Source organism: Xiphophorus hellerii, chromosome 10 (assembly GCF_003331165.1).
Source record: "Xiphophorus hellerii strain 12219 chromosome 10, Xiphophorus_hellerii-4.1, whole genome shotgun sequence".
In the NCBI taxonomy this organism is placed as follows: Eukaryota; Metazoa; Chordata; class Actinopteri; order Cyprinodontiformes; family Poeciliidae; genus Xiphophorus; species Xiphophorus hellerii.
In genome coordinates, this window is record NC_045681.1 from 6,196,099 (window position 1) to 6,217,209 (window position 21,111).

General features: G+C 36.6%; 2 protein-coding genes across 4 annotated transcripts in view; one reads left to right on the top strand and one right to left on the bottom strand.

The window, feature by feature from the left end:
* Positions 1-6,101: 6,101 nt before the first annotated feature.
* On the bottom strand, positions 6,102-19,433 carry casp7 (caspase 7, apoptosis-related cysteine peptidase). Its single transcript, XM_032573590.1, has 7 exons — positions 19,295-19,433; positions 18,834-18,973; positions 14,200-14,351; positions 13,947-14,075; positions 12,100-12,275; positions 11,023-11,161; positions 6,102-10,111 (listed from the first exon to the last, which is right to left on the bottom strand). Exons 2-7 carry the CDS (start codon positions 18,971-18,973, stop codon positions 9,885-9,887), a joined length of 963 nt encoding a protein of 320 aa, XP_032429481.1. The 5' UTR covers positions 19,295-19,433; the 3' UTR covers positions 6,102-9,884.
* Positions 19,434-20,212: 779 nt separating this feature from the next.
* nrap (nebulin-related anchoring protein) overlaps positions 20,213-21,111 on the top strand; it is a 29,321-nt gene continuing 28,422 nt past the window's right edge. For 2 of the 3 annotated variants that reach the window (XM_032573538.1, XM_032573540.1), the window contains exon 1: positions 20,270-20,520. In XM_032573538.1, coding sequence (XP_032429429.1) covers positions 20,455-20,520 — 66 coding nt within the window. In that variant the 5' untranslated portion in view covers positions 20,270-20,454. The other variant, XM_032573539.1, reaches the window with a different exon arrangement.

Consider the following 21,111-nt stretch of genomic DNA (forward strand, 5'->3'; position numbering starts at 1 on the left):
CAGGCCAGTTTTTGCATGTAAAAGTTTGTGGGTCATGGCAGGAAATAATAATAAATTTTAAAAAACAGCATCAGTGAGACTCAACAGCTGCTCACATGTGCGCTTGCTATAACCATTCAGAACAAAGTTTTCTTTACAGCTTGTACGTGACCCACAAAGCAGCATTCATGTCTCAAAAATACTTCAGTCGCCCCTTTTCACATGTTCATGTAGGTCACAATCAAACAAACACTGATATTAATAGAGCTCTGATGGGCTTGATCTTTAGTAGGACATGGCTTCTCTTTTTTATGCAAATCTGTCAGTTTTCATGGATATTTGTCCTTATACGTCTAAAATCTTGTTCCTGCTTGTCTTCAAAGTTTAGATTTGAGGCCTGAGCTCATTAAATAACCAAGACGAGTTTCCACATGTCTATTAATACAGATAATTAATATCAGATTTGATTATTAATGAGTAGGGGCATCAATTTTACTGAAGGATCAGTTGTTTTTTAAATGTCGACTGATTCTTGTTAAAACACAATGAAATCATGATCAATCAATCAATCAAATTTTATTTGTATGGGACATTTCAGAAGCAAAGCGTTTCAAAGTGCTTCACATCATAACAAACATAAAAACACAAAGTCATGCAACATAGAATCAACAATCAAAACATTACATTTAGTCAAGTGCCATCGTTAAATTCGTAATTGATTACATTTCAAATAAACTCTAAACAGGTGGGATTTTTTAATCGAGATTTAAAAGAAGTCAGTGTTTCAGCTGTTTTGCAGTTTTCAGGAAGTTTGTTCCAGATTTGTGGTGCATAGAAGCTGAATGCTGCTTCTCCTCGTTTGGTTCTGGTTCTCGTTCTGGGGATGCAGAGCAGAACCAAAACCAGAACCTGAGGGGTCTGGAAGGTTGCTATGACAACAGCAGATCTTTAATGCATCGTGGTGGTAAACCTTTAAGTGACTTATAAACTAACAGTATTTTAAAGTCTATTATTTGAGCTACAGTGAGTCAGTGCAGGGACTTTAAAACTGGGGTGATGTGCTCTATCTTCCTGGTTTTAGTCAGAACACCTGCAGCAGCATTCTAGACTCTGAAAGGGCCGACCAGCTCTCTCTCTCTCCCCATGATTTCGGCCCACAGCATGACTCCACCACCTCCTTGCTGACGTCACAGCGGTGTTGGGATGTGGTGGCCATCCACCACCAATCCACTACTGCGTCCATCTGGACCATCCAGGGTTGCACAGCAGTCATCAGTGAACAAGTCTGTTTGAAAATTAATCTTCATGTACGGCTGGGCCCACTGCGACCATTTCTGCTTGTGAGCTCTGGTTATGGCCCAATAGTAGCTTCATGCACCGCAAGCCTCTGGAGGATCCTCCACCTGGAGACTCCAGAGGCACCAGCAGCTTCAAATAACTGTTTGCTGCTTTGTAAGGACATTTTAACAGCTGCTCTCTTAATCCGATGAATTTGTCAAACAGAAACCTTCCTCAATATGCCTTTATCTGTACAAACCCATCTTTGTTCTGAATCAGCCACAAATCTCTTCACAGTACGATAAAACTTCAGTTTTTATTAAATATCTAATGTTTTTATATCTTGTCATACGGCACTACACTATCTGATGATTTTCATCAGCAGAGATCCTTTCTCTTCCCCATATTGCTTAAAACCTGTGGCCTGCTTAATAATGTGGAACATCCTTCTTCAGTAGATTTCCTTTAATTGAAAACTCAGCAGACAAACTAATCAACCAGCTCTCTGAAATTAATTATAGTGATTCAAAGAGCCCTGACACACAATACCATCTATAAATTTAATAGCACAACAAAAAATTTAATCTTTATAACACATAAATCCAATTTGCATAATAATTTGGAACACGGTGTATTTATATTATACAACACGCTGGTTTTAAAACATACTGAGTTATAAAGTGGATTCTGCAGCAGTGTTTCATGCAAATCTTTCAGCCTTTGTTTCCTCTGTCTGCATGTTTCTGCCTCTTGACTCCTTAGCTTGTAAAGTGAAAATCACCTGCAAACACAAAGAGACGCCCTCACCTGCAGGCTGGAGAGACTTGCAGCCAATCAGGCAGTAAACATGTACTGCTGTTTGACTGATGGCTTTCAGCTGTCAGTAAGAAAACAATACGGCACGAAACGCTGATGTCTGACTTTTTCTGCTGTTTCCCTGCAAGGCTCATAGCTAACGCATGTAAAACAATAGAAGGAGAGAACACACAGTGCAAAGTTTGACTTTGATCAGGCATTCGGTGCAGGTTATTGATGAGAGAGAGAGAGAGATTTTCTCAGCAGTCATCAGTCTTTGTCAGTTTAATTGTCTGAACACTGCGTTCTGAGGCAAACCTAACCACGGGAGGTCGTGCCTCCTCTTCAGCCATCAGGTTTTATTTTGGAACATGCATCCTTGCTCTGCTGCAGTACATTCACTCGAAGGTTAAGTGAGTTATGAATTTCGAAATGCACTTTTGTTTATTTCAAACTTTAAAAAAAAAAAAGAAAGAAAATTGCCCTTGCAATCATTCCAGATCGTCATACCCCATCAACTTTAATCAAATAAACTGTATGAAAGTAGCTTGTTGCAGTTTGGGGATTTTGTTTGCTGCTCCATTAATGTGTCCTGCTTTTGAAGGGGCTGTTAAACAACTTGTTCCGGAAATTAAACAACGAATAAATTAATCACCAGGGCGTACAGCGGGGAAGCAATCTGCAGTGCTATTAATCTTCATTACCAAAGCACACTCCAGCTACTCACGTGAGACTGTTTGCAGTTTGCCGTGGTTTTATATTTAGTTTAAGCCTTGAACGTTTCATATTTTACAGGTTACAACCACAAATGAATGTACCGTATTTTTAGGACTATAAGCCGCAACTTTTTTCCCATGTTTTGAACCATGCGGCTTATAGCCCGGTGCGGCCTAGTCAAAGTGCTAATCTAAACCCCATTTGAAATATAAGACAAGAATTGAAAGGTGATGTTCACAGATAGATCAAGTCTGATTCATTTTCAGTTATTTTGTAGAGAAAAAGCAAAAAGCTTGAGACTCTTGATGTAGAGTCGTAGAGTCGTTCCATCTGTAACACTTTTGACTTCTGAGGCAACAAGATTTTAAAAAACGTGTTTTGTTTTTCTTCCACTTCACAATTATGAGCTTGATTTTGTTTTATCAAGTCAAGTTTGTTTGTACAGAACATTTCAGCAACATGACATCATGAAAACATCATCCAGTCATCAGTTATGAAACAATAATTTTGTCAAATGCCATAATCAAAATCACCCAGTGAAAATGCATCAATTATATTGATGAATGTTCCAGTTATTACGAATCAAAGGTTCCCTAAAAGGCTTGATTTAAAGGCACTCAGTGTTTCAGCTGTTTTACAGGATTCTGGAAGTTTGTGGTGCAAAGAAACTGAATGCTGCTTCTCAATTATTGGTTCTGGTTCTGGATCAGCTGCAGCTGGAGGGTTGATTGTTTTAGGCAGACCTGAAATGACACTGCTGCAGTAATCAATGCAACTTAGAACAGATACGTGTGTGGATGTGCCAAAACATTCTTCAGCTGAACAGAAACAAACTGAAGCTATTATCTTTGGACCTAAAGAGGAGCACAGAGCTTCTGTTATTAAAGCTGGAAACTAGAGATCAGGCTGAACTCTGACCTGAACCTTCAGAGCCACATAAAGACGGTTACAAAGTCGACCTTCTATCACCTGAAGAACATTACTGATGTCTCAGCGAGATCTGGAGAAACATCCATTCGTTTATGTTTAGTTGCACTGATTACTGTAACAGTGTCCTTTCAGCTCTGCCTCAAAAAAATCAATCCTTCAGCCGCAGCTGATCCAGAATGCTGCTGCTCGTGTTCTGACTAGAACCAGGACGTTAGAGCACATCACCCCAGTTCTAAAGTCACAACACTGGCTCCCTATAGCTCAGAGAATAGAGTTTAAAATACTGTTATTAGTTTATAAATCACTGAACTCCTTAGCACAACACATTATAGGTCTGCTGTTGTCATAGCAACCTTCCAGACCTCTCAGGTCTTCTGGTACTGGTTCTGCTCTCCATCATCAGAACCAGAACCAAATGTGGAGAAGCAGCATTCAGCTTCTATGCACCACAAATCTGGAGCAAGCTTCCAGAAAACTGCAAAACAGCTGAAACACTGACTTCCTTTAAATCTAGACTAAAAACCTAACCAGTTAGAGTTGCTTTTGAAACATAACAAATGAAACATTAATCAACAGTCTAATGTGTAACGGCGGCACTTGACAAAATGTAATGCTCCAGCTTTTGATTTTTGTGTTTTTATGACGTAAAGCGCTTTAAACTGCCTTCTTGCTGAAATGGGCTATATAAATAAACTCGATTGATTGACTGAACTAAAGATAAACGCATGGATGAGTTTCTCTAGAACTTGCTGAGACATTAGTCCTCTAATCCTGGAAATGTTCTGCAGGTGACAGAAGGCCGTCTTTGTAACCGTCTATATGTGGCTCTGAAGACTCGGGTCAGAGCCATCACTACTCCCAGGTTTCAGGCCTGACAAATGAACCAAAATATGCTTCCAGTGTTGTGAATACTTTTGCAGTAAAGCTGAACATTCAAATAAGTGTAAAAGCTCTTAAAAATACTTTACACATATTGTCGTCTAAAGCCACAGATGAAGTAAGAAGCGGCTTTGCACGTGTTTGAGGATTTACCAGAAAGTGACTCAAAAGCAGTGACGTGCGGTGAGGTTCATAGCTGGTGAGGCACTGACGTCATCAGAATCAGATTTGCAAATAGATGCATAGATTGACAGCAGTTTACAGGTTATGTTTCACTTCTGCATCCTTACACATACAAACCTTTCAGCTCCGGCGTTGGTCTTCCTTTGGTTATTATCTCCTGCTTCGATTGAAAGTCCACTTGAGAAAACTTTTTTAGTGTTGTAATGTAGTCATCCATGTCGAAAGTCGGGATAAGCGAGAGGAAAAAAATCACTATCTCTATTATAATCTATCGCTGCACTTGACTTGCTTCCCGAATCGTTTAGCCTAGCTCGCTGTCACTTACTCGGCAGTTGAGGAGTGAACAAGACGAACGTCTGGGATCTTGAGCGCCCCCTGCCATGAGGCAAGAGAACTGCCTGCCTCACCTCGAACCTGTTCTCTGCCGTTTATAATCGCTCATTACACGAAACACGTTACACAAACACAGTTGGTGACAAAAAGCACTGTACATTATATACATAAGCTAAATTATTGGAAATAAGTTCACATATTAAATTTGTTTAAACCATTTTATTGACGCCGTACAGCAACATGCTCTCTCCGCTTAGCAGCCAGCGCAGAGCCAGGGGTTGCGCAATCCAAGGTGAGGCAGAGCTCGCTGCTGCCTCACCGGCATCGCTTCCAAGCATTTGAATGGGAAAATAAGAAAATTCAACGATTTTGAACAAATAAAAATCGAAATTGGTGAAGCTACATGAAAAATAAATATTTTTGAGTACAAACCACCGGATGAATATAACAATTTAAATTACTTTATGATTATATATTTTCTTTCTTTCCATGATGGCTGGTGAGGCACTGCCTCACCTGCCTCCCCTGACCGCACGTCACTGCTCAAAAGACTCCAGAGATACCAAAGATTTTTTATTTCATTTTCATCATGCAGGGAAAACACAAAGAAAAGTACCTAGGATTTGGATTGCCTTACCGCTCAGAGCTACTGTTCACTTCCTGGAAAGAAATGTAAAATTTCCTCATTTTCAAGGATGATTCATTCTCCATTGTCATTGATTTCTAAAGATTATTCTCTAAACTGTGTCTTTAAATAAAGTTTATCTCTGAGAATCTGAGTGAGATGGATGAGTTTAAGAATAACCTCCTACTGAGTCAATTGCCTGTTTTCTTTTAATCAGATCCCACATCCCTGCCACTGAAAAGTCATTTCATCGAAACAGAAAGGTAATCTGACTGTGAAAACAAAGAACGTACAGGAAGAGGCGTGTTTGTCATAGTCGTAAAAAAACAACAGACTTTAGGTGTTGTCCCTAATGAAACCTGACTGAATCTAACAGACAAAGTATGTTTTGATTGCTTTAATGTGATCATGCTAATAAAAAATGGCACAAAGTTCATTACACAATAAATTCATGTTTAATTACAGAAGCATTCCTTTGTTTTCAAGTTATTTAAACAATGAACTGTTCAAAAAAACTGGACCAAATTATGAGTTTAAATTCAAATCTTTTCAAATATATTCCTGAGGAACACAGCATTTAAAAACTGGAAAGCATTTAAACAAACATCTTATTAAAGTTTGGGTTTTTTTAAGTTTTCATTTCAAAACAAGGGGAACAAGCGTTCGCTCCAGCTCAGTCCTGACACCAAATCAATTATCAGAGATCCAAGAACTGCACTGATTGCACACATGTAGCATTTATGCGAATGATATCAAAGTAAATACAAGTTACAGAGGAAAAGAGAAAAGCAGAATAATAAAAGCACATATGATTTCCTTCCACCATCATTTTTACCAATACATGCAATCACAAAGAGTAATAATAAAGCAAAAAACAAGAGTGCATATTGTGGAAAAGTGGATTCTGTAAATATAGGTTAGTTATTAGCCAGTAATAGCTGCCTCTGTGACTTTAACAACCAACAAATGTCATGTTTATGTATTGAAATATTTATTTTACCAATAATAAATTCTTGATGTTTATTTTAAACACTCTCAAAGTGTACAAATGCTTAAAAAAATTTTTTTGTAGTTTTTTATTTTCGCTAAAAATATCTGTAAACTACAAAACAGTGTAAGTGAAGACGGTGTACAACACTAATATACAGTAAAATGATGTGAAGTGTGCTCCAGGTCCCAGTCCGGTTCAAACGCTTAGTCATTCTGAATTGCCTTTTAGGTGATAAATGAAATAAAATAATAATAATAATAATAATAATAATAATAATAATAATAATAATAATAATAATAATAATAAAGAACAGGAAAATCACCAAACTGATTTCTTGGACCCTTTTGAATAAATAAATGAACAGGTTAATGCTAATTAATTATACAAATCTCACTTATTTGGGTTTGAACAAGATGGTAGCTAAGCTGTTTGTGCTTCATGCTTGATTCAAAGTTAGAACAAAATCACTACACAGCAAAATATCACACCTCCTAATCCACCACATGTAGGTAAGAGATTAAACATGACATCTGATGGGACAGTGAGGAACCTGAGGATGCTAGCATGTTGCTACCAACTTGTAGTTACAGGAAAGGCTGAGATGTTGAGCGTTGTGACAATGCTGCAGTCGGAGGAGTTTTTTAAATTGACTGCTACTAAATCTGACAGCTGAAACCTTAAAAACATTCACAAATGAAAATGATCTGCTCCATTTTCCAGATCTAGAGGCTCGTTCCAAATTATTTGCGGCAACTTTTGTCAAAGTTTATGATTACTTTTGCTGGGTGGTGTTTCTGGACAATCTCTTGGGATCTGTTCAAACTTGACATTCACTTTAGCAAATACAAACTGCAATTTTTCAACTAAATAAAATTATGTGCAGAAATTATTCAGGCTGTAAACATTACTTTGTCAGTTATGTGCGCTTCCGTTAAAGCTGCAGTATGTAGCTTACAAAGGAAAGTCTTAGCGCTGTCAATAGTGCTCATGTACTTGCTGCTAAATGTACTAATGGCAGAGAAACAACTTACGATTACAGAAAAAAACGCTCATCCGCCATCATTGGTGGCTATGCTAGCGAGCATTAGCATTCGTGGCAGACTGTGTTGTGGTGAACCAGCTGTAGCTGGGAGGGGGGGGAACATGAGAGTGATTGACAGCGCTAAAACCCTCCTCCTGGCTCTGATTGGTTGTTTCTGACTGAGTGGCATATTTCTACAGCTAGTACTGGGAGCACTGGGAGAAAGTTGAGGAACTAGATTGTCTCAAATTTTACAATCACAACATTATTATAATCTTACAAAATATGTAAAAACTATATATTTTTTTAATAAAAGTTAAAAAAATATATAGTTTTTTAAGCTTTTAAGACTCAAAGTGTTTTTCAACCATTGTAATGATGCTGTATAGTATGACCTGTTAAAAAATATTGCTGTGTATTAGAGCTCATTAGAGAGCAGCTGAAACACTAGACATTAACTTTTACGACTTTCTGAATGTATTCATCTTACTGTACACCATTTTTTTTGTTCTGTTTTGGGGGGCTTGTGTTGTTCTATTTGTTTATTTTATTTCTGTAGTTGTAAATTGTTATTGTGCACTAATTTGCTGCTCTTTAATGTTTGTTCTGCGTGTGCACTAATTACTGAATTAAAAAATCTAAATAATAAAAAACCTTTTATGACGTCTAAAGCAAAAGCTTACAAAGAAGTACAACTTCTAATGTAAATTTTGTCTGGACAAAATTAACTGGGACAAGATTGAAATACGCTGCATGTCAAATTATCAACAAGTTATATCAAAACAAAGAGCACATGCTAATGTTAGCATAGCAAAACAGCTATTTCTGCACTCCCTCCTGCAAAATAACATTTTGCAAAACCTATTTGACCCTTGGAGCAAAATTACTAATACATTTTACATGTACATTATAAACCATCCAACTTTTAAAAGATTGTTTTGTTTATTTTTGTCAAAAAAGATGAATTGTGTCCTACAGAAAAAAAAGCTATAAATGTAACACAACTGAAAGAGTAGCGCACATAGTTTAGAGCTAAATAATATTTAACAAAAACAATTTTCTACTATTATATTCTTTCTGTTGTACAAATTCAAAGCTGAAATTTAAATTAAAATAAATAAGGAACCAGAAGAACAGCAAAAACTAGATTTTTCAACCATCTTTAGAAATAAAAACATTGATTATGATGGGAAAACAATCCTAAAGATCTCATTTCCTGTCATTTTAACCATAAATATATCCATCAATGTATTTCAGTGTTAAGATGTACACCTTAATCTTTGATCTATACAAGAATATATAGCAATTTAATAAATTTACCATCAGTAGAGATTTAAAATCCTCAGTTACTGTCTAATAAATCACAACATTCAGTTACACTGTAGAGTTAATTAAAGGTCAATAAAACAATCGGAGGGGTTGTAGAAACATGCTTGAAAGTTTTAGTATTTTATTCATCATAATTAATGCTTTAATCATAATTAACAGGTTAATTATGATTAATTCATGCTAAATTATGCTTAATTAAAGCTTTAATTAGTCATAAAAGCTTTAAACTAGAAGTGTGAAACACTAATGCTGTGCATGTATTAGTGAAGTGTATTTAAATGTCTGTTTTTAACAGTTTGAAAGTCTTTTTGTGTCTGCATGCTAATGCTAATGTTAGCTACAAACAGATCCACAAGAGTAGTACTTGTTTTTGTAATTCTTTAGGTGGGCTAATTAGCTAAAAAAAAAATTTTATTTGTCTAGACAAATAAGTTTTGTAAAATAGAGAAACACATATTCGGATATGATTCCACCGTCCCATAAAAACTGGCAGCTAATTTTATGGGTCAGTAGATCATACATATATAATTCACAATGTCTGTCGACAACAATCGGCTTAAATGTGACTAGTATTTCAAGGGGGTAGCCTGAAGAGGAGGTTTTACTGTAAACACATGAACTCAGAGTATTATTTTTGATTTCACAGAGTGCTTGTCGTCAGGCCCAACTTCACACATAGACAAAGTGGCATGCTCTAAATGCGCTGGGTCCTGTCGGGCCTGAATCATCCCTGAATGCTTCGACTGCTTGCTCATTGCCTGAAACAGCCGGTTGAGTCAGTCTGGTCAGTCTGTGAGTTTCTGTCTTACAGTACAGGCAGGATATCAGTTGAAGTACAGCTCTTTGGTCAGCATGGAGACCACACAGGGAATCTGTTTCTTCTCACTGAAACGCGGGTCCTCCGACCAAGACTCGAAATGGGTGGCCACCATGTAGTTGACCCGCGTTAGGATCTGCATTATCTCCAGCTGCTTGCCGAACTCGCTCAGGACGCTACAGAGTGCCTGGACAAACCAGGATCCGCGGCCCGGGTTCCTCCATGAGTAATATCCTAGAAAACAGTTAATACGCCAAGGAGTTTCACTGGACAATATGGCTGAAAAGGTGGGCAGAGTATCCAAAAATTGTACTTTAACATATATTTATTAAGTGAAAGTAAAAAGTAGGCATCCAAGAAATTACTCAAGAGTAAAAGAGTATTTGGTAAAAAGTCTACTAAAGTACTGAGTAACTGATTAAATTATCCATCATTTCATATTTAAAAATTACATCATCAATTGGACCAAAAGATAAAGTTAATGGGAAATTTTGCTATTTTAAGGGCAAAAATGACATTAATTTACATAAATAACAAAAAATAACAAAATCAGGTAAAAGAAAACTTTTCTAGTTCAGTTTCTTTTCATATAAAACTTTAACAAAAACTGCAGGTGGTGTCTGTGTCTGTGTTTTAACCAAACATGTTTTTGGTTAAAACATGTTTGTTTTTCATTCAGTGGGTAGAAAATCCAGAAAGGCTTAAGTGGTTAAATAAAAAATCTGTAAACTGCGACAATTTGTTTATCCAATTAATCAATTAAGCATCAGAATATTTGACTACAAAATAATAATAATTAGTTGCAGCTGAATTATATTTTTGAAGGACAATTTTGTTTACAAAGACTTTAGTATCCATTTTTTTCAGCATTTATGTTTTAAGTTGCTTTTTTTCTATTGTATTGATTGTTTTTGCTTGTTGTGTATTATTTTTAAAAACTCTCCAGCTCCAGTGGAATGTTTTCTTTACACCGTTAAGATTATGTCACTATCAATATATTACTTTAAAATGGTCTCAAGACAACAATATTATTGTTTATCGCAATAATTATTGTGATAATTTTTCGTCCAGCAAAAGTTGTTATTGTGACAGGCCTAAAATTACATTATATTTGACTTAATTTGACACTTAAAAACATGGCTTACCTGGCACAGTGGAGTATGCAAACAGAAAATCTGCCTCAACAGGGATTTTATGTCTTGGATTAGCATCGGTTTCCAGGGTGTCGTTTGGTGGACCTGAATCTGTCTGGACACCTTCATCAAATTCAGAACCTCGACAAGCCTTTAAAAGTACAAAAATACATACGTTTCAAGGACAATTCAAGGACTTTTCACACATTTTTTTTAGGTAAATTAGCAAACCTTAACCAGCAACACACTTTGGAAATAAAAACAAAACAAATTAACCAGAGATCACACTATTTGTTTCACTAATTTATGACATAATTTATTAGTATTAGTGATAACCTCATTGATCTTATAACAAAACACAAATTTAACTCCAAAAATAACCTAATTTTAATAACTTTTACATATAAAATATAGCAGAGTTTCTGCAGCTTTCATCAACTCAGATTTAAGACTTTTTAATGCCATTAGTAATGGATTTTAAGACCTTTATCACTACAGAATTGTAAAAAATAAATAAATTGTGTGGATTGGCAACAGAAGTGAGCCAATAGTTAAGACAAACATCGTCCAGCAAACTGCCGATACATTTTCAATTACCCATGATAGACATAAAAAAAAAGGTAGCTAGCTACCTAGCAAGGGTATATTACCAGCTCGTTAGCAATAGCCACAACCTGTGAGAAACTACACAGAATATATGAGATTAAACTACACCCACAACAAAATTTAAGGCCTATTTAAGACCAACTCGTTTTCCCCCAATAGATTTAAGACATTTTAAGGCCTTAATTTTAGATGCATGACTTTTAGAAGTTTTAAGACTTTTAAAGGATGCATGGACACCCTTTATTTCAATAACTGGTTGATTAGGAATAATAAGTATTCCTTACATTAAACACATCAGTCTGTATTAATGTAAAGTCAATGGTTAATTACATGATTTTGTGGAAGGAATTTTTTCTCTTAAATGTTAATTACAACTTTCTTTCTAAACTGCAGTTTGAATATCAAGCACTTTCCAAACACCTTTTTGAAATTTAAGCATTTCTCAAGGATTTACAGCACCTGTACGAACCCGAGGTGTCATACCTGGATGAAGAAGAGTTTTGGCTTTCCGACTAAGCTTTTGCACCTGTCGCCCCTGAACAGCGAAGTGATGGTCTTGATGGGCATGGCTGCATCTGTGCCGTAGATCATGCCTTCCTCACCATGACTCAGCAAAATACAAGCGAAACACGAGCTGTCGCTGTGGTCTTCCTCTGAGGCTGACCAACAAAATACACCAAAAAAATTTTATGTTAGCTCATCTAATTCCAGTAAACAGCAAATTTTACAGGCCTCTCTAGTAATCACCACTAAATATATCTAAAAATCTAAACTTCACATCACTCAGCTATCTATATAACCAGAGTTCACACATTAAGTTTACAAACATCTAACATATAAATTACAATGTAGCAAAATTTTAGGTATTGAAATGTCTCTTTTATACCCCATTTACACCTGACTGGTGCGAGAAAGTTGCAAAAAATATATATTCTAAAGCATTTTCTCGCTAACCTTTGTGGTATTTAGCAAATAGGAATAATTATGTAATTGTAATCGGCATTTTGTCTGATTTAACTTCAGACAGTGAAAAAAAGTCTGTTTTTATCTTCAACTGTAAACTTTAGCTATACATTATAACTAGGGTTCATGAACTTTTCTCACAGTAAAATTCAATGACTTCTCAAGTTTTTCAAGGTAAGTTTTTGAATTTTTAGAACAAAACTGGATATAAACAAAAACATAGTAAAATGTAATGTTTTTGAAATGTCTCGCTTGTACACACTCTTTACCCCAAGAAAGTTAAAAAAAAAAAATCTTTTTCAATTTTCAAATTTTTCCAGCACCATACTTAAGAGGTTCACTATTATATGATATAAATTAGAATATAACAAAATTGTATGTTTTTGAAATGTCTCACTTATACACACTCTTTACACCTGCCTGGTCTGAGAAAGTTACAAAAAGTTTCGAAAAAAAGGTTCCTGTTAAATTTTCTGGGATTTAGCAAACAGAAATAATCTTGGTAATCATAATGATCCCAAAACGAGAAAAATCTGGCCAGATTTAACTTCAGAGAGTGAAGAAATGCCGGTTTTTATTATCTTCCACTGTAAACTTCAACTCTACACTGTAAACAATATCACAAAGGTTTGTACACTTTTCAAAAAGTAAAATTCAAGTAACTTTCAAGGGAAGTTTACCAATTTTTTTTATCACCACACTTTGGAGATAAAATAAAAACAAATGAAAGAAGGCAGTTTCAATTAAATATGTTATGACATCATTCATCATAATATATTGTGATAGTATTCAACATTCTACATTTGGGACAAGTTTATGTTTTATGTCTCTTTTCCAAGAAAGAAAATTTACTAAATAAAATCTCTAAAACATTTTCTTACTAAGTTAGCTGGACTTTACCAAATAGAAATAATTTAGAAAATTCCAACTGACTTAAAACAAGAAAAGTTTGGTCAGATTTAACTTCATACAGTGTGAAAAAAAAAGATTTTTATTATCTTTAAATATCTAGTTCTTCTAAAGCTCTTCTAAATTTCGGCTTTTAATCAAACATTACATTGCACTTTATTACAAAACTGCGCAATCTGAACATCAAGCACTTTTCAAGACTTTATGCAGATATCAAACATTTCCAAACCTTGAAAACACCTAACCGAAATTCAAGCATTTTCAAGAATTTCAAGCACTCATACAAACCCTGTATAACACAACTGTTATTGATGCTTTTTATAGTAGCAACTGACTTCAAGAGAATTAAACATATCAATTTTTGCATCTAATACAGACAAAAAAAAAGTTGTACAAGAAATAAAATGAATAAAGCATAAACATATGGCATTAAAAGGAGATGGAGAGGAACTGCTTACCTTGTTTGAGAAGATGCTCCATCTTCTCACATGTCTGGTCGTTATGAACAACGACTTCAAAGCCCAGGCTCCTGAAGCACTTAAACAGCTCACCTGCGTCCCGGTCCGTCCCATTGCGAACATTCATCCCTTTTGAACGTTTTAAACGTTCGTAACAAAACGTTAAATTAATAGAGCAACCAAACATTAACTACTAGAAAACTAGAGTGTGAGGTATTCTGAAAACCGTAGTATAAAAAGGTATGTGCCATACCTGTGTTTTCATCAAAGTTTTTGTTGTTGATGATGATGCACTTCCCCACTCGCCGGTAGCTCATCTTATACTGGAATGTTGGGAAAACAATTCTGGAATGGCTTTTAGAAGAGTAGTCCTGCTCCCGCGTCTGGCCATCCTTATTTTTTTTGCTAGCAGAAAGAAAACTTACATTTAGAGGATCAATTTAACCAATAATGAAGGCTACAGCAAAAGCAAACAATGTAGAAGGTTTACATTTAAATTTCTGTAGCTTCAATTCTTACCATATTATGTAATATCTTGCAAATCTAGAAAATATCCCTGGATCATTGAACATTTTTAAGGTCAAAAATGTTCTCAACTAACACCTAAGATGTCAAACACAGCTAGCATGCATGACAGAGTAGACAACCTGAACCACTGACTAGAAAACACCCAATACCTACATACATACATACGTTTTCAAATAAGGCATAAACGTCAAGGCCAAATTTGGTCGCAGAAATCCACAGTTGGGCTGAAGAAGAAACTAGAACATTTTCGCAAAGATCATCTATGCAGAGTGAACGGGAGGAAATGATCCAGCAGGGGTAATTCTCACAGTCCAATGATATTTTCATTCTTTCAAAGATCCATCTAGACAGCCGAGCCAGCAGTGGCCCCATTGGGATGCCAAACCATCTAGAAGAGCCGAGTCATCGGGTCGCTCAAGTACTAGAACAAATCTGTACACCGCAATGCCTCTTGTGCACTCACAGGCAGCGCAGCCATTTTCAAATAAACATGTGATCTAGAACATTTGAAGCCCCCCGCCCACCTCCAAAGTGCCAACATGCGGTGCCAAACAATAGCACGAGGGTGGGCAAAGAGCTGGATCGCTGTTCCACTGCGAAGGCCGTGAGAAATCCGTCTTACCTGGGTTCGTCATTAAGCGCCACTCCGCTCTGCATCTGAAACGCCTTGATTCTGTCTCGTTTCTCCACACCCGGAAGCTCAAGGTTTTTTTTTGGTGTGTGCTAGGAAGCTAACATGCTCTCTATAGAGTTTGGAGTCCAGACTGAGTCCACGGGTGGCTGAGGACTGGGGCAGCGCGCTGTGAGCCCCCTGAGTCAGCAGCCTCCCCATCGCACCAGCGCTTTCTAAAGGCCTATTCATGCTCCAGCCCTGAGCCTCACCCCCTATTGAGGTCAGACAGGTCATCAACGTCCTCAGCTGCAGACGGACAAAAGATCCACCCATACAGTACTTGGTGTACAGTTTGACTTTCAATAAATCTAAGAGGAGTAGACATGAGAAAACTGAAGATTACACAGCTGAGAGGAAATATCAACAATACTCTTTATGGGAAATAACAATATTGCCCATAAAGAGTAATTCACGCATCATAAGACACCCTAAATCACATGTGTCAAACTCATGGCCCATGGGCCAAATCCAGCCCACCATAGTTTTTTATGTTTTGTAAATTCAGGCAAAATCAACAAACTTTTTTGCGCTAATAATTGGGAGTTTTTTGCAGATTTTTCTCAAAAATTGTCAAACATTTTCTTACTTGTACTAAACAGCTGCCTCAGCTTTAATTGATGTCAGATTACAGTCCATAATCTATACAGAAAGTAATAAAAAGTCGCATTTACCGTCATGTTTAAGTGCAAATATTTCCAAATTAGTACCACAAACACTTTGACTTTTATTGCAAAAAATCAAGAAGTATCACAAAATCCTGGAGGAACTGGAAAGATGTTCAATAATATTATTTAATTTGAATGATTCATTGATATTTTAATCAGGTGCAGTGTGAGATGGGTGGCGGCCGAGGGAGGGGGCCCTGGCGGTCCGATCCTCGGTTGCAGAAGCTGGCTCTTGGGATGTGGAATGTCACCTCTCTGGTGGGGAAGGAGCCGGAGCTAGTGTGTGAGGTCGAGAGGTTCCGGCTAGAAATAGTCGGTCTCACCTCGACGCATGGCTCTGGTTCTGGAACCAGTCTCCTCGAGAGGGGCTGGGCATACTTCCACTCTGGAGTTGCCCACGGTGAGAGGCGTCGGGTAGGAGTGGGCATACTTGTTGCTCCCCATCTCTGCGCCTGTACGTTGGGGTTTACACCGGTGAATGAGAGGGTAGCCTCCCTCCGCCTACAAGTGGGGGGACGGGTCCTGAATGTTGTTTGTGTTTACGGGCCGAATGATGGTTCAGATTACCCACCCTTCTTGGAGTCCTTAGCGGGGGTACTGGAGAGTGCCCCTCCTGGGGACTCACTTGTTCTGCTGGGGGACTTCAACGCTCACGTGGGCAATGACAGTGAGACCTGGAGGGGCGTGGTTGGGAGGAACGGCCCCCCCGATCTGAACTCGAGTGGTGTTCTGTTGTTGGTCTCGGGATCTTGTTCACAAATGAGGGAAGGAGGGAGCGGGAGATCGACAGGCGGATTGGCGCAGCGTCTGCCGTCAAGCGGGCGCTGTACCAGTCCGTCGTGGAGAACTGAGTCAAAAAGCGAAGCTCTCGATTTACCGGTCGATCTATGTTCCCACCCTCATCTATGGTCATGAGCTTTGAGTCATGACCGAAAGAACGAGATCGCGGATACAAGCGGCCAAATGGGTTTTCTCCGTGAGGTGTCTGGGCTCTCCCTTAAAGATAGGGTGAGAAGCTCAGTCATCCGGGAGGGACTCAGAGTAGAGCCGCTGCTCCTTCACGTCAAGAGGAGCCAGTTGAGGTGCCTTGGACATCTGGTCAGGATGCCTCCTGGACGCCTCCCTGGTGAGGTGTTCCGGGCACGTCCCACCGGGAGGAGGCCCCGGGGAAGACCCAGGACACGCTGGAGGAACTATGTCTCCCGGCTAGCCTGGGAACGCCTCGGGATTCCCCCGGAGGAGATGGATCAAGTGGCTGGGGAGAGGGAAGTCTGGGCCTCGCTTCTGAAGCTGCTACCCCCGCGACCCGACCCCGGATAAAGTGGAAGAAAATGGATGGATGGATGATATTTTAACAGTTTGTGATCGGGATTTATCAATACATTCTGGCCCTTTAAGAACATTCATGATTTAGATTTGGCCAAAACGAAAATGAGTTCAACACCTCTGGTCTAATTGTATTAATTTTATACTTTCTAGTCCATTAACATTTAAAAATATGCTACTATATACCTAAAATGGGATTTCACAAGCTAGATATATTAAATGAGATACTGGATCAAACATCAATATCATGAATAAACATATAAAATTCTTGAACTTAAAAGTTAATTTCAGATCGTATATTACTCAACTTTTGTGTTTATATTTGTTTAAATGTTTTTGTTTTGGACAATCCTATTTTATATTACTTTTATTGTGTCTTATATATGTCATATATCAATAGCAATAATAATAATAATAATAATACATAATATAATAACAAAGAAGACAGTATATTGTGTTTGATACAATTTATGTTAAAAAAAAACATTTTTTTATTTATAATCTAAAATCTCAGGTCCTATTTTTTGTACAATTTTATAAAAGAAATAATCTTTTGGTAATTCAAACATTTTGTGTCAAAATCTAAACTCAGATTAAGTGACATAATTATCTGGTTTCATTACTATTATCAGTAATGTGTTTCTCTATAGGACAGATTCAGAGCGCCACCTTGTGAGTAAAACTGGAACAAACCCTTGTTTTTAACATTATTTGTTTTTAATTATGGCAATGCACTTTTATAAGGCTTACATGCTACCATTAATTCACATTTACAAGCTTTTAGGATACTTTTCTTTCAAAAATAATCATCTAAGTCTGAATAAATATCTAAAGCTTAGTAAAACAGCTGAAAAAAATGCATGGAAATACAGTTTTGAGTTATATAAAAATGCTAAATTCATCCCAATTTAAAAGCACATTTTTATTAAACTTTAGCCATTATTTTTATATGAAATATTCAGTTTCTAATTAGTTGTAGTCAACAACTGATTTAGAATGGTAAAATATGAAACCACAGATTAATTCATTTTTATGCAGTTTTATTTTGCAATATACAGACAGATTTATTGTTGTTATTTGAACCAACTTTAGATTCAATCTCAATTTTCTAATTTGCTTCTTACGTTCCATCAAACTAAAATTGTTTGGATTACATCTGCATTTTTATCTGTTTTCATTCAATAACAAAAAAGTTAATTACTGCTAATAAGTAGTTAGTTGGGTTTTTAATCCAGTAAAAAAGGTTTTTGATGGCAATTTTTTGCTAGTTCACAGTAGCAAAAATAAACACTATTACCTGGGACAAGTTGGTTCATAAAAGGGGAAATAAACCTTTTTTAAAAGGAAGAAGAGGAGAATTATTTAATTATTCATTCTGACAAAATTACCAGGAATAGGTTGGAAATAATTGTTTCTAAGGGAGGAGGAATAGGTTTGAAAAAGCAAAACAGGCAAATCGTGTTTGACAGGATTATACTAAGATTAAGATGTGGGAATTAGATTAAAAGAAAATGTTAGAAAGACATTATGCTTTACCACAGATGTGTGTGTGCGTGTGGGTGTCTGTGGGTGTTTTTTTTAAGGAAATGAAAAATATTTGCCTGCCACATTAGTGGTAGAGAATATACGGAATTTTGAAAAGCACAAACTATAATTTTGGTTCAGACTATGCATGGATTTCTAAAGAAAAGTCACCCGAACAGATGAAATCTTGGACTGCGGTCAGGTTTGGCGTCGACGTGGTCCTCCATCCTCTCTGCGTCAGGATTTAATTTCACCTCATCTGCGCTAGGATCGCCTCCAAGTTCACTAAGCTCTGCTGGTTCTCCAGACATCTATGTTTAACACACGTAAATAAAGTAAAAAAAAAAACAAGCTAGCAGTTAGAAACGTCAAACTGGGTTTGTTTCATTGTGTTTTACAGCAAGAGTCAGCACGGCTACAGAGAAATAACTGACCTAAATTTATTATTCACAATAAGTTGTGGGAAAAAAATCACAATTTATTCATCTATGAATTGTGAATTTATGGGTTTTTAGCTACCAGTTTACACGGTTTGTTTGACATATTGTGTTAGCTTCTTGAAGTGTTTAGCTAGTAAAAAATCTGAACCGTTTCTAACTTTTAAAAATATTAAAATGTCAGAGATAACTTACGCTCAAGTAATCCGTGGGCTGGTCTGTAACTGCCTATTTGGAGCAAAAAAGTAGCTTGTGGGTCAACTTCCCTTTTCCTCACAAGTTTCCACGAACTTTCTGTTCCTCCAACTTGAGAAAGTGAAAGTAGGTCTCGCTTGTGCGTGGTTACGTCAGCACCATACGTCACTCCATTCTTTCAGGGGTTTTTTTCTTTTGGTTATTCAAATTGGAGTTTGAATTCGAACAAATATGAATTTGAATAACCAAATATATATAATTAAAATTAAATTAATTTAATTAATTTTAAAAATGAATTTATTTACTCAACATTGGCAAAAATCACTTTTAAGGAATTTGACGATGATATATAAGAGTAGATTTACAAAAAGAAAAAAAGACAGATAGTAGTCTTCTGCTATGTAGCAATAGACTTGCTACTTGTTAAACCTTTTAAGGTATGAAATAAAATAAAATCTTATTTATTTTGAACAAGTACATTGTCAGAGAAGTAATAAAGTAATTGAGAATAAAAAAATGAAATAATCAGGAATTAATTAAATAAGATATGTTATCAATTCGTGAGGTGAGGTATTTGGGTTCTGTGTCAGGTCCACTTACATTTTTGGATATAAAATTTCCCATATAGAATTATTAGTATTAGATTTTTATTAAAAGAATTTTTGCTCAAGTCTTTCTATACCACTAGATTTGACTAGCTAAAAGTTATTTATTTTTCTTTCTAAACATTGTTAGCTGATTAAGCTTAGCTAGAAAAAATAAAATATTACTCAGTGAATTAAGTGTATGTGATGCAGAGGTTATCACAGGATGCCGTTCTATCTGAGATCATTACTCAAATGCAGAGACATGTGAATACTTTGTGAGTCTCTCTCCACTAATAGACAGCTGTACTCAGGCAGTCCCAGAGCATCGGGGGCACAGAAAAGGGGCTGGTCCATTCATGGGACACAGTTTTAGGTAAGAGACCCTCTCAGAGCTGCACAGTCTCACAGCTAAGTTTACCACCAGCAAAGACACACAAGTCCCTTTCTGGTTCTAACCTATACTGTTGCCTGTCTGACAGTCACACTGCTGCTTTAAAGCAACATTTTGTGCTTATTCACAGTTTTACCTGAGAATATTTTTATTTTTGAGGGAGAAAAGACTTGTAGCTCACCATGCAGTCGTGTGCCAGGTGCGGGTTTGTGGTCTACCCAGCAGAAAAGATCAACTGCATTGACCAGGTAATGTAAATTTTACTAAAACGTGTATGATTTCATGTTAGCTTTTTAAAATAATAATAATAACTATTATTATTATTATTATTATTATTATTATTATTGATGATGAGCTATGACTATGAACTCTTCAAATTGAACCAGCAATGTTTAAATAATGTGGTTAATATTAGCTATAACTATTAAATATTTCTCATAAAAAATACAATATTATATATTTAGGGAATTTCAGCTTATTATGCTCTAGTTGCCAAATAGGGCTTGATGTGGAATACAGCACCTGCCTGTTAGCTTAAAATAAAAACACAAAAACTCTTAATAATTCCATCCAAGAACAATCTCTTCTTATTTTCTTTGCTAAGTATTCCTGTGACATTTAAATGATTTTCCACCTAAATGTACAAAAAAGTTATTTCAACATCTCAAATTCTGGATTTGGGTACTTTGATCAAAAATTATGACCCACTTTGTTGAGTTAGCTAAGAAACTAGAAGGAGGCCTACCGTTCCTCGGCCCGCCAATTTGAACTGGATAAGAGCCCGATAAATGTGAAACAGTAATGTGAAAAGTATACTATGATAATGTTAGTAATCTGTT